The sequence below is a fragment of the Mya arenaria genome, chromosome 4 (genome assembly GCF_026914265.1).
Source record: "Mya arenaria isolate MELC-2E11 chromosome 4, ASM2691426v1".
Classification (NCBI taxonomy): domain Eukaryota; kingdom Metazoa; phylum Mollusca; class Bivalvia; order Myida; family Myidae; genus Mya; species Mya arenaria.
In genome coordinates, this window is record NC_069125.1 from 1,773,342 (window position 1) to 1,792,431 (window position 19,090).

The 19,090-nt window shown below is 34.7% G+C and overlaps 1 protein-coding gene across 1 annotated transcript in view; it reads right to left on the reverse strand.

The window, feature by feature from the left end:
* Positions 1 to 16,574: 16,574 nt before the first annotated feature.
* The window catches only part of LOC128229757 (actin-like protein 6A), a 38,399-nt gene continuing 35,883 nt past the window's right edge, over positions 16,575 to 19,090 (reverse strand). The window contains exons 11-13 of the mRNA XM_052941570.1: positions 18,738 to 18,833; positions 18,359 to 18,445; positions 16,575 to 17,733 (exon numbers count right to left, since the gene is read on the reverse strand). Of these exons, the coding sequence (XP_052797530.1) occupies positions 17,653 to 17,733; positions 18,359 to 18,445; positions 18,738 to 18,833 (264 nt within the window). The 3' untranslated portion in view covers positions 16,575 to 17,652. The remainder of the gene's footprint in view (positions 17,734 to 18,358; positions 18,446 to 18,737; positions 18,834 to 19,090) is intronic.

The window sequence follows — 19,090 nt, forward strand, 5'->3', positions numbered from 1 at the left end:
CTTTGTGTTTCTTGTCATTTTAGCCCACTTGAGCATGAACGCAAGTCGTCATATACAGCATAACTTGGTCTGTGTCTGACTAGTTTCGATGACTTGATCAAATGAAACTTAAACATCCTTGGTATATCTTGTCATTTTTAGCCCACTTGAGCATGAACTTATAGTCGCCAAAATACAGCATTATTTGGGGTTCCTGTTTGACTAGTTTCAACAATTTGCTTGATACATGAAGATATGTTTAGCTATCTGTTTTTAGCGCAGTCACATCTTTTCATCAATGTGTCTCAAGTGTGAATCAAAGTCTTGGTCCAAATGTTAGGTTGTTGTCACTGTAACATCTTAGGGTATTAAGGAATGAAGATTCAACATGCTATAGGACTATAATTATATATACTTCTAAAATTACATGCTTGCTATGATGCTATCAGCAGAGAAGTGAACTCAATTATAATATTTGGAGGCGGTGCCAATATAGCTAGGCGTGGTTAACAGGTTGACATTTAAATAACAATAAACATTATTTAGTCACAGAGCAGGTTTAGTGGGTTTTCTTCGGAGATAACTGGGATGTGATTGTTAACAGATTTTTGGACTTCTGCAGATCTTGTGTCTCCAGGGAGAAGAATTTTTTTTTTCTTATATATATTTTTTTCTTATATATATTTATTAAAAGACTCGTTGGTTAGGGTTGTTACTTTATTTGTTGTAAGAATTGACACACTAGTTGGCTTTAAGTTGGAATTCAGGAGAGCCTAAAAAAGCTCCCCCCACCCTAAACATGGCTAAAATGGTTTCAGCCCGTTGGCTGCCAGGTCAAGTATTGAGACTACAATTTTGATTCATTTTAAAGAGGCATTCTGAATTTCCATTTCATCTGTTAATTCAGAAAAAAAAGTAAAAAGGGTATTATCGTACCCTCCGTGTCATTTTTGGCACTGTTGATGAAGTGAATGTAATTTCTGGCCATAATTCAAAAACCGTTGAACTGATATGAAACTGTACAAATGTTTCAGAAGACAATGCCAATAACTTGGGCTTCAGTATTTGTTGACAAATGCCATTTTTTTAACTGAGGAAAATCACGGACAAGTTAAAGCTTGGTACCATAACTCATCAACAACTTTTATTCTGGTAAATTAGATAAAAAAAAGTATACCAGTGTAACAGAGAAACTGTAGTCACATGTTTTTTCTACTCAGAGCATAACCCCTGGTCAAGAAGAATTTGTTTTAGTTTCATAGATCATGTCATAGATTAGTATACAAGTCTTAAAATAAATGTCCAAGAGGTTATATGAAGTGGGTGGTGTCTGGTTGATAAGAATTTCAATAAACTAGGATTTCGCAAATTGTTGCATTGCCTGTTGGATGCACATACAATAGTTGATTGCATTATAATAGCAATTTTCATATACCGTCAGCAGAAATAGCTTTTTAGTAAAGGTCAGCATAACCTTGACCTTCGACCCACTGATTCTGATAGTATAGGGGTCATCAACTGACTGATTTGCATTACAATTTTCAGGAGTCATTCTTGACCTTTGACCTACTGAAATAAAAATCAGTTATCTACTGATCATGGCAAATGTGAATACAAAGTTTGAGGACATAACAACTCTGATATCCACAAATATTGATCACCTTGACATTTGACCTACTGACCCCAAATCAACAAGGGTCATCTACTGTTCATGACTAATATGCACATTTTTTTGAGTTGCCTTTAGGCAAACTCTCTGGAGTCATGTTTGATACCATATTTCAGAGTTACACTATTTTTCGCGGACCCCTTGATTCAGGTAGAATGCCGCGCTGAAAGAAGTTCCATATCTATCATGTTTTCCACATGCATAGTTCAATTATTATGTGTGATGTGTCTTAATAAATCATTTATTGTGCGAGTCTGAAACTCGATTATTTGCATTTTGGTCAAATGAAGGTATTAAAAATGATTTATCCTGTCTCGTAGTAATTTATGCTTTTACATATTGTCAGAGGGGTGAGCGCAAGACTGTGTTAAGTGTAAAGCAATAAAGAATGCACTTAGCACAGTCTTGCGCTCACCCCTCTGTCAAATTGTGCAGTACCGGGTAATAAAAGTAGTCCATTGAATTTCCCGCCAGCTTGTCAAAACCCGCCCAATTCTGTGGTACTTCGGCTAAAAGTAGTCCATGAATGTGAAGTGTCGGGCGTGCTATTTTGTTATTTCATTAAAATAAACGTATGGAAATTAAAAACAATTAACGTCGAGAAACGTTTGTTATCATAAGTGATTTATATACAATTCATTTTGAATGTTCGACTAAAATATCGCGGAGGAATCGTCGCCAGCTTCAATCCGGGCTAACTCTTCTACAAACCACAAACTATATCTGGTAAGTAGCCAACTATAACAAATTGTTTTTCCTTCAATTTCTTATTGTATGTGTTGAGTATTTTACAATCATAGCAGTGCATTGTTATTTTTGTCTTGTGACATATCTGCACAATTTACAAAGCGTCCGAAGTCAGTCATTTTTCAAAAACTCTGGGCAACACCGGAGCCTGCCATTTTGTAAAATCTCGGCCCTCGTTTAACAACAACCAATCGACAATCAGCAGTTCCGTTTGCATGCACTTTAATATATTGTCATTCACTTGAGTTTTCTTTTTATCGTAGGTTATTTATGTTTGATGTTCTCTGTGCATTTTTAAACAAACCATTTTTGCACAAATTACGTGAATTCGACTTCGGAAAAACGATCCGTCTTCGTTCATTTTAGCATGCATGGAATAATTTCGTAACCAAGCCTTATGTTTATCTCGGGTTATATATGTATGTTGTATTCCGTGCATTTCTACTTAACGTTACTCGAGTGCGCATGCTAAATTTAGGTTATCAATGATAATATCATTTTACTGCGCTATTCGCCCCCACCACCATTATCAAACACGTACATTTGGGATTTTTTTAATTGATGTTCACACTCACAGACACATGTATTGAATTGACATATTAAAGACTGGTTAAAAATCAATTAACATTTTGTTTACATCAAGAGTTTGATAATCAATAGTTTGAGGTGTTTGGAATATTGGATACATTGTTAAAATATTGTAAAGCAAGTATTTGAGAAGCACTTGTGACTTTTTTCATCAAGTGTTTACATCACACGTGTTTGAATATTGGAAACGAGATTTTAATTGTTAAGTGTGTGTTTGATCAATAGTTTGATTTTAACTTTTTCATTTTTATTGGTCGAGCTTCTTTGATTCTAAGTCCTTTGGACTGTATTGAGCACAAAGTGTATTCTAAGTGTTTTCTCAAAGTGTATATATATAAAAGTGAACACTTATAAATTGATTGCGTAATTGTTATACAAAGTATACCATCACCCATACATAGAGCTTATTGGATAGAGTGTAACAGGATTCGCCCTATGTGTCTGTCTAGCCGTACACATGTTCGTGTCTGATCCATATCTCCCGTCATGAATAAATGATTTTTTAAAAATTTACAGAAATGTTAACCACATCCAAGATTATGTGTTGCAGGTCAAAGTTCAATGTCACAAAGCTTAATTGTCATATATTCTACTAATACAGCTAGTGACTTCATATTTGGCATGTAGGTGTACCTGATGGAGCCACCAATTTTCAGTGGTAACATTTGAAGGTCAAGGTCATCCTTCAATGTCAAAGGTCAACTTTTGAACTATTGCAGATACAGAATTGATACTTGACATGCATGTGTATCTCATTAAGTTGCAGATATTCATTTGTAACATAACACAGTCAAGGTCATCCTTCAAGGTCAAATGTCAAATTTATTTGTGACAAGACCCTTTGGGCGCATTGGTGTTTCAACTACACACTTTTATTTACCATCGCAAGGGTTACAATTTGACAGGGTAATAACTAACGTTTTTTTGTGTGCAAATTTAATGCCCCTTTACAGGCAGACAAATGTTGGCATACATAAAAGATGATGATTGAAAATAAGCAATCAAAAACTTCTTTATGCCACATCAAAGATGTCGATGTTATTTCTCCTTGCAGGACAGCGTTGCCACTACAGTAATGGTGAATGACAAAGAGGTGAATGTGCGGACCATTACGGTGGAGGACCGTACTGGGAAGGTGAAAGTCAGCCTGTGGCGCAACATTGCAGCAGAGCCTGTGGTGTTGGGGGATGTTGTTGCCATCACCAATATTGTTGTCAACAGCAAGAGATATAACAATGAGGAATCCCTGTCGTCAACACAATTTACAAAGATAGAGGTAAATGCTATATCTTGGAACATACAAACATACATGTACTCGAGCAAAAGTTCCTTTCCAAATCCTCTGATCTACCTAAACTATTTGCAATGCACAGGCTTGAATTTTAGCATGAAGGTGCATCTCAATGACCCACACATTTTGAGGGTCCACTTGTCAAGGTCACATTCAAGATGTAAAATTGCCATTAACTTTTCATCCATTTGACAAACTTCATATTTAACATGATATTGCATCTCAGGAAGCCGCTCATTTTTTTAGCGGCCATGTTAAGGTAAAGATGTCCCATCAACATCAAGCGTTTCATTTATGAAATGTTTATACTACCCCTGGCAATTACGCATGCAAACTATTTCGATAGTGTATTTGTCCCATACTCTAACTTAAAAACTACTTGAAAGAATTAAAGGAATTGAAGGAATTTGATTGAAACTTGCAACTTAGATAGATAGCAATGTGAAGTTGTGCACTTTGCAAGGGTTATAACGCTTGGTCAATTTGTTGCAGAGTTATCTCCCCTTGTTCCATAGTTTAATAGTGTAAACTTTGTCCAGAGCATACTATGACAACTACTAGATTATATTTGATAAAGTTTTAAACAATGGTAGAGCTCAATTAGAGGAAGTACAGTTTACAAATACCATAACCCATGTTTGCTTAATGACAGAGTTATTTCCCTTTGTTACTTTTTCTTGTCCAGTGCATAACTTGAAAACTACCAGATGGAATTTCATATACTGCATACAATGGTAGAGCTCAATGAAAGGAAGTGCAGTGTACAAGAACCATAACCCCTTTATGCTTAATAACGGAGTTATTCCCTACTTTATTTATATAGGTAACTGACATGCCAAACACCGAGATGACGGCCACCATTCTAGGACTTGACCTGGGTGATGTGGAATCCCAGTTACTCACAGAACAGGATGGAATCTTCAATGTATCAAACGAAGTGCTAGTTGCAGCCTTTCAGTGTCAGTTGGAAGACATTACAGCCAAACTACCAAAAACACTGAATTTCATAGCCAAAGGACAGTCTGTGGTCACCTTTAATGAGTGAAAAATCATGTTCAAAGTTTATAGTTTAGAGATGTTTACTTTTCATACACTGGAGCATGACAGTCTGTGGTCACCTTTAATGAGTGAAAAATCATGTTCATAGTTTATAGTTTAGAGATGTTTACTTTTCATACACTGGAGCATTCATAGTGTTGCCTGTTATATCATTCCATCACCAAGAATTACCAAACTTGCTAGCTCTTGACCTGGGTGGTGTGGAATCAAGCTTAGTCACAGAACAGGATGGAATCTTCACTAAATCGAACGAGGATCTAGTTATCACCTAGGATTACCAAACTTAGTGTGAGGATGCATATATTGAATGCAGCGTTCCACTTTCATCAGTTTCATGTCCTTCTGACGTTGACCTTTACATTTGATCTTCATTATTTAGAGTAATATTCTTGATGAAAATTCACTTTAAAACACACAAAAATCTATCTTTGTCTGTTAGAGGACATTACCTATCTGTCATTGATGTGACAGATTGATGCATTATTTGATGTGAAAGTGGCGTATTTTACCTATTATAAAAGTCATTTGAATTCAATTTGAGAATTTTATTTCTCATAGTTCCTGCCCACAACTGTCAATCATTATGTGAACCACCAGCCGCGTTTCACAATTTTACTTTAAAGGTACCAGTATGAAACAAGAGCAGCAATGTGCCAATCAACCTCTTGTGTACTTTTTAATTGGCCAATTGTAAAGCACGCAACGGTTCGTAAACTAATTTACAATCTGGGGTGGGAATCATGAGGCATTAAAATCCTCACACTTTATTCATTTTGGTGTAATCACACTTTATTCATTTTGGTGTAATTAGGGACCCCCACACATCAATGTGGGAGCCCTATAGTAATCACCCTGTTTGTCTGTCCGTCCATTCGTTTTTTGTTTTTCTTCCATAACTTCAGTATTTCTTAACACATTATCCCCTATGCTATATTTAGATTCCGACGTCATTTTTATATTTTTAGCTAACCAAAAATAATCTTGAAGGCTTGAAGTATCGGTTTATCTCAATGGTTTTAAAGGCATTATGGGATATAGAGCATTTGCTCCTAAGGAGCAAATGCTCTATTTCTCACAATTTCTTCAAACATCAGCCACAATAATTGTGCAATAATGTGTCTCTAGGAGATAATGAGTTAATGGAATTTGATAAAACTTCATACAATAGTAAATCTCAATGGGAAGAAATGCAGTGTACAAGAATCATAGCTCTAATTTACCTAATTATGGAGTTATTGACCTTTGTTACTTTGTCTTGTCCGGAACATAACTTGAAAACTACTGTATGGAATTTCATAAAACATCATACAATGGTAAAGTTCAATGATAGGAAGTGCAGTAATTTGCTTAATTACAGAGTTATTGCCCTTTGTTACTTTTTCTTGTCCAGAGCAAAACTTGGAAACTACTGGATGGAATTTCATAATACTTCATACAATGTTAAAACTCAATGAGATGAAGTGCAGTGTACAAGAACCACAACTCTTAATTTGCTAATTATGGAGCTATTGTCCTTTGGTACTTTTACTTGTCTGGAGCATAACTTGAAAACTACTGGATGGAATTTCATATTTGCTTCATACAATGGTAGAGCTCACTTGGTCAGAGTTCTAGTTCAATTACATATTGTAGGAAAAAATCTACCTCTTTTACTAAAAATGATTTCATCTATAACGTTTTTGGTCATTACTTTTACCAGACGATATAGGTTTTTTTTCGTGTTTGAAAGATTGAATATTCATCAGCAGAATTACTTTTAAATCTTTGTCAGTGCATATCTCCTATACTATATGGCCTACGATCACCAAACTTGGCTTGTGGTTGCATTTTTGGATTGTGAAGTGTCAGGTATCACTATCATTCTGACCTTGACCTTCACATTCTACCTTGATTTTCACACACCAATTGAGTGGAGGCGTCCATGTACCATATATGCATGTCTACTAGTAGTTAAGTTTTAAATATACTTTAGTTAAATACAAGGAGTACAGGAATACTCGCATTTTATTATACCAGGCTTTAAAAATTGAATTTGCTTTTGCCAAATTCCAGCTACAGCTGTCTGCATTCTTTTTACATGCTCTTGGTGACACCTTCCCTAATTGACCACTACCTATCTAAGACAGGTAGTTGTATTAAAGAGTTGTTTTGCTGAATACACTCAACAAAACTCTTAATCGGTCACCTAGGTAATCTTCTAATATTCCCTTCCCTGTACAATAAGCTTAATTACAAATTAGATTTATGAAAAGATCATTATCTCGTACACATGCTGTGAAAACTTGGTTCACGTACTATGCTTCATCAAAAAGATACAGTGTCTCAAATGACAACACTATCAATAATAAAAGTCACAAAATCTAACATAGCGTATAAAGGAAGAAAAATAAAAATACCACCCTTTGTCACTTTAAAATGATATTACATGACATGTGAGACTGATACACAGTCACCAATGGCTTAATAAGTAAAAAAAAAAAATGTTCAACTTTAACATTACCTTTTATGTGAAACAGAGACTGTGTCAAAAGATTTTAAAAATACAAAATCAATGAAAAATGTGATTCCCTATGGAATTTGCATTGTAATTTCTTTTCCTTGTGACTTTTGGATTAGGAGTAATCACATATGAACTGTGTTTTCTCTGCCGTTTACGTTTCGATTTAGCTGAAATTTTCTAAGAATATTGCCACGAGATGGGGAAAATAGAATACTGAACTGTATATTGTTGACACTTTATGCATTTTTCAGGAAAGTTACTTTACTAAGTGACCGATTAGGAGTTTTGCCAAGTTTACATCAGCTGAGACAATTACTAATTTTTCAGACAGGACAGAAATATAGTTTTAAAAAAAATCCAGTTTAAGAAGTGATCGGTTAGAACTTTGACTGAGTGTATGTCATTTCACATATCTTACAAACTATTGATATGTCATTTGCTTATTATGTTGCCTATGATTTCTTTCTATGTTATGACTAAACTTTTACTATACTGTACATATCGTTGTCTGTTTATCTTTGTTTCATTCAACTTAGATATTTTTTCAAGCCAATTTTTTTTTGCTAACCTTAAATTAATATAACAGGAATATAACTGCTTTCATAGTACATCATTTACCCATTACCCGATATGCTATATTTGGATGATGACATTATTTTCTACACTTGGTTATAAATTTTTGAAATGTTTTGCAAAAGAAAAATTGAATTTCTAACAGTTTTGAAAACCTTTTTAAAAAAGTGAGCATTTGCTCCTTAAGAAGAACATGCTCCATTTTTAACATTTCTCGGATGCATCAAAATGTGTCTTATCAGATAATGGGTTAATAGTGTCGCGGGTTAGTGTTCGTACACATAATTAATGGCAACATATCAAAGCCAAGATCATCCTTCAAAGTCAAAGGTCAAATTTAAGGTTAATCAAGATGTTAATAGGCCATATTGCATACAGGCAGCAAATTGTTTTACAAACAGTGTTTTATGTGAAACACGAGACATACTATTTTACAAAACTGATAATGTACAACATAAACCTTGTACTTGTATTACTTTTACACCATCTTGTATGTACAATCTCATTCTAACCAGTATTTCAAGCAGATTCTATGCCAATCTAGTCATTGTTTTTTTAGCTCCACTGGCCGAAGGCCATGGAGCTTATGTCGTCACAGATTGTCCGTCGTGAGTGCGTGCGTGCGTGCGTAAACTTTTACTTTAAACGACATCTCCTCTGAAACTGATAAGCGGATTTTGACAAAACTTCACAGGAATGTTCCTTTGGTGGTCCTTTACCAAAATTGCTCAAATGGTTCCGGTCCATTGCACAATATGGCCGCCAGAGCTAAAAATAGCAAAATCTTTAAACGACGTCTCCTCTGAAACGGTTAGGCAGATTTTGATGAAACTTGACAGTAATGTTCCTTGGGTGGTCCTTTATTAAAATTGCTCAAATGGTTCTGGTCCATTGCACAATATGGCCGCCACAGCTAAAAATAGCAAAATCTTTAAACGACATCTCCTCTGAAACGGATAGGCAGATTTTGATGAAACTTGACAGAATTGTTCCTTGGGTGGTCCTTAACCAAAATTGCTCAAATGGTTCCGGTCCGCTGCACAACATGGCTGCCAGGGCAAAAAAAATAGAAAAACCTTTAAAGAACATCTTCTCAGAAACCGATGATCAGATTTTGATGAAACTTTACAGAAATGTTCCTTGGATGGTCCTTTATCAAATTTGCTTCAATGGTTTCGGTCCACTGCACAAGATGGCCCCCAGAGGTAAAAATAGAAAAACCTTTAAACGACTTCTCCTCAGAAACCGATGATCGTATTGCAATGAAACTTGACAGAAATGTTACTTGGGTAGTCCTTAACCAAAATAGCCCAAATAGTTCTGGTCTGCTGCACAACATGGGCACCAGAGCTAAGAATAGAAAAAAACCGTTAAACTACATCTTCTCAGAAACCGATTATCAGATTTTGATAAAACTTTACATAAATGTTCATCGGGATGCCCTTTAACCAAAATTGCCCAAATGGTTCCGGTCCGCTGCACAACATGGCTGCGAGAGTTAAAAATAGAAAAACCTTTAAGGACTTCTCGTCCGCAGTCTTCACGAAAAACATTTTAACCTACTAGCCAGTTGGACTAGCATAATGGCATATTTTACTAGTCCGAATGACAATCTAGTAGTCCGACTATTTTGCCACATTATAAAACTGTATGCTTGAGGTAAATACCTATTTCAATTGAGCAGCTTGCAGTTTGAGTAAACATTTCTTTATTATGATGCTCATGCAGTGATAGGGAGTGACATCCTTCTGTTGGGAATAGTGCTCCTTGTTTTTCAGAACCTATGGGTACTATGTAAAAACAAAAGGCATCTTGCTTGAATAGACTGTAATAATATCAACATGGTTAGAAAAGAAATGCCATGCTTTAATAGCTTTGATTACATTTTACTCCTGAATTACCTCCCTTTAATAGAAAAAAAATAATGTCTTAATTTTTCACGTATAGCATCTTTAAATAATTTTTAAACAATAATAATTTATGAGTAAACATATAAGCATAAAGTTCTCACAAAAAGATCAATTAAAAAACCTTACATTTATACATAGGAAAGTATATATAGACTGAACATTAATTTTCGTTTAAGTGACATTCTGAAAGTTTATGAAACAGCTATTTTTAGTAACTTAAATGGCCGAAAAGTGTAAGTGAAACACCAAGTCGATTCTATCTCGTCAGTTCTTGTTCAGGTTAGATATTTGCTTCATAATCTATTCAGATTAAATGTTAACCGATGATCAGATTTTGATGAAACTTGACAGAAATGTTCCTTGGGTGGTCATTAACCAAAATTTGTTAAATGGTTCCAGTCCACTGCACACCATGGCTGCCAGAGCTAAAAAATAAAAAAAACTTTATACGACTTGTCGTCGAAACCGATGACCTTTTTTCGATAAAACTTGACAGAAATGTTTGTTTGGTGCTCCTTTACTCAAATTGCCCAAATCATTTCGGTCCACTGCACAACATGGCAGCCAGAGCTATTAAAGTAAAAAAAAAAAATTCAAATAACTTCTCCTCAAAAATTGATGATTGTATTTCTATGAAACTTGACGAAAATGTTCGTTAGGTGGTCTTTGCTTGAACCTTTTGGCCAGTGGAGCACAGGCACTGATGTGCCTCTTGTTTCTTCATCTCATATCTTCAAAGGCTTAGAAAAAATAACCCCTTCACTCCCAGGCCAAGTGTGCACATGAAAACTATTATATTTACTTCCAACTTAAAACACTTCCCCAACCTTTGGTAATAAAATCTATGGATTGAATTTCAAACAGTTTGGATCTAGATGAAACTTTAGTTACTAAGTGTCTTGTACAGGCTCAAGCCATATTCATAAAGCTCCTAAGGAAAATCTTAAACTTAAGTGAACATTTCCATTGCAGATTTCTCACTTTTTTACCCATAATACTTCAATGAAACTTTGCATTCATATGCAAAACTATGTTTTTCATAAGCATGAAAAGTTTCTTTGACGCTTAAAAATAAATTGGAAATCCGCATCTGAAATGTTCACTTAAGTTTAAGATTTTCCTTAGGAGCTTTATGAATACGGCCCCTGAGCTACTGTGTGCCATTTAGGCCAGTAAACAGGTTAAATATTCACTATTTTGTTACCTCTGATTTTTTACCAAATCATACTTAATGTGCAATGTATCTATTTTCTTGATAAAAATAAAAGTCCACAATTTTTATTTTTTTTGTCACTATAACCACTTCATCAACGTCAAGGTCACACTGATTTCAACTGTTTTATGCAAGACTTGTAACTGCAAGTGATTTTACATCCGACAATTGTATACAGCTGTTTGTCTCCCTCCAAGTGTGACCTTGACCTTATAGGTAGGGACCTGGATCTTGTATATGTCACATCATCTTCATGTGCTGAACAACTGTGTATAGTTCTTTCAAACCATGACAATATTACATGTCTCATGTCTGCTAAAAATCTAGAACCTTTCGTCAAATATTTACAAAACTTTTGTTTACTCATATAAGCTTCATTTAGCAATGCATCTGCAAGAAACTTCTCTTGTTATTGACTTGACAATACAGCATTCAAAAGTTATTGATTTGAAAAGAAAGTGTGACACAGACATGGATAATTCCACCGGACAGGCGTAACATCAATTAGGAAAACCTTGACTCACATTAATCCGACATTGCTCTATTTATATTTTATTTCAAACTAATCTAACTTTAATAATGTTGCATTGCAGCATTTCCTGTTGTTAATTTTTATGACACTCCTTGGGTACTAAGTCGTTTCCATTGAGAAACTCATTCAGTAATTTACACAATAATATCATTTTGCTCATTTTATATTTAATTTAGTACTTATCTACTGGTAACTTTAATTATGTGGCATTGCAGCATTTCTTGTTATTAATTTCTATGACACTCCTTGGGTACTAAGTCTTGTCCGTTAAGAAACTCATTCAATATTAAACAGAAATACGACACTGCTCTATTTATATTTGGTTTAATTTAGTACTTATCTAACTTTAATAATGTCCCATTGCCCCATTTCCTGTTGTTAATTTCTATGACACTCCTTGAGTACTAAGTCTTGTCCGTTAAGAAGAAACTCATACCAGACTAAACAGAAATACATTTCTCTATTTATATTTGATTTAGAACTAACTTAACATTTGTAATGTCCCATTGCCGCATTTGTTGTTAATTTTTAAGACACTTTTCGGGTACTAAGTCGTTTCCATTGAGAAACTCATTCAGTAATTTACACAGTAATATCATTTTGCTCTATTTATATTTAATTTAGTACTTATCTACCGGTAACTTTAATTAAATGTCACATTGGGAATTTCCTGTCGTTATTTTTTATGACACTCCTTGGGTACTAAGTCTTGTCAATTGAGATACTGGTACAGTATTACACAGTAATACTACATAATCTAACTTAAAGTTTGTCGCATGGTCATATTTCTTGTTGTTAATTTTTACAACGCCCACTGGGTACTCGGTCTTGTCCATTGAAAAACTCACAGTATTAAACAGAGATTGCTCTATTTATATTTGAATTAGTACTAATCTAACTTTAATAATGTCCCTCTGCATGATTACATGTTAGCACTCCTTGAATGTGTGGTCATTCGTACAGTACAACAGAGATCATAATTATTATAGCTGTATTGCGTAAGTAACAATATATACAAGCTCAATTAAATGCTGTTAAAATCCTCGAAGCTCATTTAGTTTAAAGGTTAAATGTCTAATAGGCTAGGCCTAGGGGAAAGTCTGTAACAGTTATTAAAGTCACTATAGATCATATAACTATGTGATATGAGTGAAAGTCGTGACATGGGCTTTAACCTTTAACTACCTGTACAGTAATATGTTTGTGGCATGAAATAAAGTTTATCATTACAAAAAGGTTAAAATGTTCGATGTATTCAATTTCCAATAACCAGTGGGCACATCTTTATGAAACTCACAGCTATTCATGTGAATATTTATATATACTTGTATAATGATCATGACAAGATAACAAATAGTGTTTCTTTTGGCCTTTAGTGTTTATAAAAAGAAATGAAATGGTGAATTTATTTTGAATTTATTTTCTGAAACACAGCCCAGGTGTTCAATGTCATTTTGTAGAACCTTTCATTTAAAAATAAATAAGCAATGAAGTAATAACTTTTACATGATATACCATATGAATGTCATGTTTAATCTTTTCAAAGGGCTAGGCAAATGTTGATACACTAAAATGCGTCATAAAGTAAAACACAAAACAAATATTGTTCTAAGGCTTTAAAAGTTTGTGCATAAATTACAAGGTTTGCTAATCTAATAGTTTTAAAGGCCATTCAAGAAAAAAATAGAAGGGAAATTATCATTTACAAAATCCAAATAGTTCTGTCTTACCTGATCTTTCATACAATTTGTGTTTAAATAAATAGTATTTTATTGGAATAACTAAATGATTTATCATATGTTCAAAGCAGTATCAGCCAGCTACTGTTTGGCGTTCCTTCATGAAGTGAATTAAACAAGAGTCACATGATGACCCTTAGAATCACTCACAGGAGTGAAATTTAAACCTTTGTTATTATGAGAATGAACAAGCTGATTGGTTTATGGCAATGCAACATGGATATATTTGCTTTCAAAACTGTACACATGGTCCAAATTACATTGCTGTAGCTTTAAAATTATGAAAGTAGGTCAAAGGGCAAAGTATAGCCCAAACATGGCCAACATTGATACAGTAAAACTGCGATCGCTCGAGGACGCCGGGGTCCGAGCTGAAACCTCAAGGGAACCGATGTTTTGAACGAACCGAGTTTCAATTTTGCAGTCTGTTAGGAAATATCTTTCAGTGTATTTTAAGTTCAAAGTCGTCAAACCGACTGTTTACTTTGACACCGATTATGTGTTGCGTTTTGAAAATCGCTCATATGTTCAAAGGCTGTAGTATACAAAATGTAAAAGAAAACCCCCAAATATAAATGAATAAATAGTTGTGTTTATTTTTACAAAAAGCATATTTTCTAAACAAGCAACATTTAAATATGACAGTACGTATTACGCCATTAGTCAGATTAGTCAGGTTAGCAAAATCAAGGATACATGATTGGTGCATCTTGTCTCAGGAAACTGTTCAAACTCATAATTAACTTCTCAAATGCCCTTATCAACTATCATCGGTCATGCGTAAACAGTGATAAATGGCTTGGGAAAACACCTAGCAATTGTTCTTTTATCCTGAAACATGCAGCGGGATAAAGTGTTAACTTATGACCTCGAGGGAGCCATAAGGTTTTGTGCATGATCTGTGTATTTGGGACCCACTATAGTGCTCGACTCCTAGACTTATTTAGGCTTCGATGCAGCGTCAGTATATTTTATATGAAAATAGAAGGAAAAATGTTTGGGACCAAGCTCTGAACTCGAGGGATCGCAGGTTCTCGAACGACCGCCTGTTTGAACGACTGCAGTTTTACTGTATTTATTTGCATAACTGCACATAACTGCATTGGTTTAAATTGCTGTAGCTTCAAAAACTAGAACTGTAAGCCATAGGCTAACGAATACCCCCCACCCCTCCATGTCTAGGTTGTTTGCCCTGGAGTTAGGCCGGACAAAGCTAATTTTGCCTACAAGGGGAGATAACTCCAGTCAGGGTCATGTGACCTGTACCAAATTCACAGAGGCGAAAGTTTACAACATGGCCATTAATTTCTGAAAGTTTGATAAAGATTTGTTGAATAATAACAAAGATGAATCCCGGACAGGGCTTATTTTGCCTACTTTAACACATCAAGGGGAGATAACTCCAGTCAGGGTCATGTGACCTGTACCAAATTCACAGAGGCGAAAGTTTACAACATGGCCATTAATTTCTGAAAGTTTGATAAAGATTTGTTGAATAATAACAAAGATGAATCCCGGACAGGGCTTATTTTGCCTACTTTAACACATCAAGGGGAGATAACTCTGGTCAGGGTCATGTGACCCGTACCAATTTCACAGAGGCGCAAGTTTACATCATGGCCATTAATATCTGAAAGTTTGAAAAAGATTTGTTCAATAACGACAAAGATGAATCCCGGACAAAAAAAAACCGGACGGACAGACGGACAGACAGACAGACGGACAGACGGACAACCCGATTCCAGTATACCCCCCCCAAACTTTGTTTTGGGGGGTATAATAAGAATGTAAAGGAAAAGGTCACAGTTAAGGTCCACCTCAAAAGACAACGTTCTTATTTGATTTCAAAACTGTACACATGGTCCAAATTTTATTGCTGTAGCTTCAAAAATAAGACAGTATGTCAAAAGGTCACACTTTTACAACATTGATATTTGTTTTGAAAACTGTAAGCATGGTCCAAATTTCAGTGCTGTAGCTTCAAAATTAAGACAGTAGGTACAAAGGGGCCGGCCAGCTTTGACCCCAGGTCTGGTCCAAGTGGTTTTAGAGAAGATTGTCCTGTCTATAGAAAACTTGTTACCACAGTGCATGGCCATGTTTGGCCAAGCGGTTTCATACAAGAAAAGTTTGTTTATAGGAAGCTTTTGAACTCCAAGATGGGCACATTTTGACCTCCCAGGATATGATAGGTACTAATTTAATATGATGCTAGACCCAACATATCAAGGGTCTGGGCCTAGAGGTTTAAGAAAAGAATATTTTCAAAGATTTACCTAAATAAGTACATACATGTACATGTAAGAACCTTGGGGATAGACCAGATTTGACCCTCAGGGTCATAATATGAACAAACTCGGTAGAGGACCACTGGACAATGTACCACACCAAATAATTAAGCTCTAGGCGCCATGCTTTTTGTCAATAAAATTTTCCTTTTAGTTGCCATGGCAACCAGAGTTCTGCAAGGAACTAATTTCTTTGAACAATTTTGAAAGGGCACTGTCCAAGGTACATCCCAGTGAAGTTTCATCTATATTTGCCCGCCGGTTATGGAGGAAATGTCGTTTGAAACAATATTTGACAGAAGGACGTCAGCAGTGGGTGATGGGAAAAGCTCACCCTGAGCATTAGTTCAGGTTAACTAAAAACTCAATTACAACAAAGTTAAAAAACAAAAAAAACAAATTGCCAACATTATATCTGTGAATGAGCTTCAGACAAAAATCGTACAAATCTTACTGCAGATAAATATATCAAAACACAAGAATCACTTTATGACTTCCTCAGTTTATTTGTGTTTTCAAACTCTTGACATTACAACATCTAACATTTCATGACAGTTTATGGCTGTTTCTTTTTTCAATATTCAAACACCACATATTTAAACTCGGTATGCATATTACCCTTAAGACCAAAATCTGATTAATGACTTAAAAAATCAGGGATGAAAACTTAAACCTGTCAGAACATTTAGTTTGAGTCCAAGGCAATAAGGAGCCAAGACATCTTTTTTTGTTTCTTATTAAAGGCCATTTATTTCTGTTTTAGGGTACTTCTTACTGTGTTAAAGGCAAATAGCAAAAAAAACAAAAACTGTGCCACTATAATTATGATAGACCGATTTTTATTCAAATGTACATTTTATATAATTAGTCTCTTCCATTAACAGCAAATTTCTTTTAATTCAAATTATTGCATGTATTTTTCTGATTTAATATAAAAACAACATGATCTATAACATCAGATTATATTTGAAATGTTAAAAAACTTCACAAAAGTGCAACACAATTCTTCAACACATAAATCACAAAAAATCTATAAATGGACTATAGAATTATATGAAATATTATTTCATCTATAAAATGAACACATTAGGCTTGCAAAAAAAAGAAGAAAAAAAGGTGTAATTCTATGAATCTGATAATTCTAAATTGTCTTCATTTAAAACCTATGTAAATCTATGTACACTATATGCCCCATCTTATCAATGATTTTGATGTACGACCATTTTTTAAAAACAATATTTCTGTGTAATGTTTTTATTCAAAAGGATGAATTTTTAAACAGTTTATTTGATTTTGCAAGTAAAATGTTCAATTAAATTTGTAACACTGACATTTTATTTAATCATAATATTTGGTAAGCACATACACGTAAATAAGAAAGCCCTATAATGATTTATGTTTTTCAGCAGGATGATGCAAGATGTCGGTTTAGTATAATTCAACATGGAAACCTATGTTGTACAAAATATTAGTTCCTTCAATCATAAATGTACCAAGTACATCAATATGTTCCATATCGAACAGCATGCAAACTTGTCCAAATGTTCAAGCCCCTCCACCTCCCTCAAGGACATTTTTTCTCCACACAGCTTTTCCCTCCCTCGTCGTATTCCTGTTTTGAGATCCACATTTGTTGGAACGAGCCCTGAGAAAGACAAACAAACCGCTGGTTAACATTATGTTATGTAAATATTGACACGATAAAAAACTGACATCCATTTCACAAACAAGTTCATATTCATACTAAACAATGAATATCGTTATAATTCCCTGTATTACATTTGAAATATTGATTAATTCTTGTGTTGGCCGCATCATTGACGGCAAACATTTGTTGTTTCTATAATGACTTGTTGTAGTGTATTGAAGCTTGGTATGGCCTGAAGATGACCCCTATTGATTTAGGGGTCAGTAGGAAAAAGTCATGTTGACTTGATTAGAAATATGATGGGCACTCCTGAGAAGTGATACATGTGATTTACAGAATTTTAGTGTTATACTTCTAACCAAAACTGAATAATTCTGAACAATAATCGAGTATAATTCAAGCTGAATGTTCTGTGAACACAGTGAAATAAAGTTTTAAAATCCTCTAAGTTGCTTTAATTTCCAAATCGCCTTGTTTCACTTTCTTTTGAAGGGCCATTTTTTAAAGATTTAGAATTCGACAGTTAATCAATAATTTACTTGTTTAAAAATAAATCACCAAATTGCAACCCTAGTGAAATCAAAATAACTTCAATACTTCCAAATATGACAAGTAATATTACCAGTGATGCAAGAATGGACCCTCCGATCCAGGTGCTGAATCGCCGCTCTGTCGCCTGGGTCGACGCTATCATCTTCAGCCGCATGCTCTGTAAAGGCACAGGGAAAATAAATTTTATCACTGATTTTTTGGTTTCTACCTCATTATGAAAGTGTAGATTTTTTACATTTACATGGCAAAAAAAATCTGGGAGTCTTAGAGCAACAAGCGATATACTTATTACCCAAAGTATGAAAATAACAGTCTCAGTTTATTTGGGACTGTTCCATTGATAAAATTAACTTCCTTACAGTCTCAGACCTCTTCAAAATGAGAAATTAACACAAACTGTATCCAAAAAATACAGCGCTTAGCTTTGTTTTTATAAACAATACACTTACAGCTGTAAGTTTGTTACTGAGGTCCCGGTTAAGCCTGTCTGTGAATCCGTTGAGTAATGAATTTCCTCCGACCACGATCAAACTGCTGTACAGGCTCTGGAAAATATAACATGTAAATAGATATATTGGTTTGATTACAAATTTAAAAGGACTAGACACCAGATGATGCAGTTTCTGTGGAATGGAATTTATGATAGGCTGACTGATGTTTTTCTTGAAGTTGATTTTCTGTCAAGTGTTCATCAATGTGAGAACTCACTACTATTTCTAGTGTCTTTGATACAAATGATAGATTTGAAACAGGTCTATAATTTTTTTAAATGTTTTGATCCAGTGTTTGTTTTTTCAAAAGA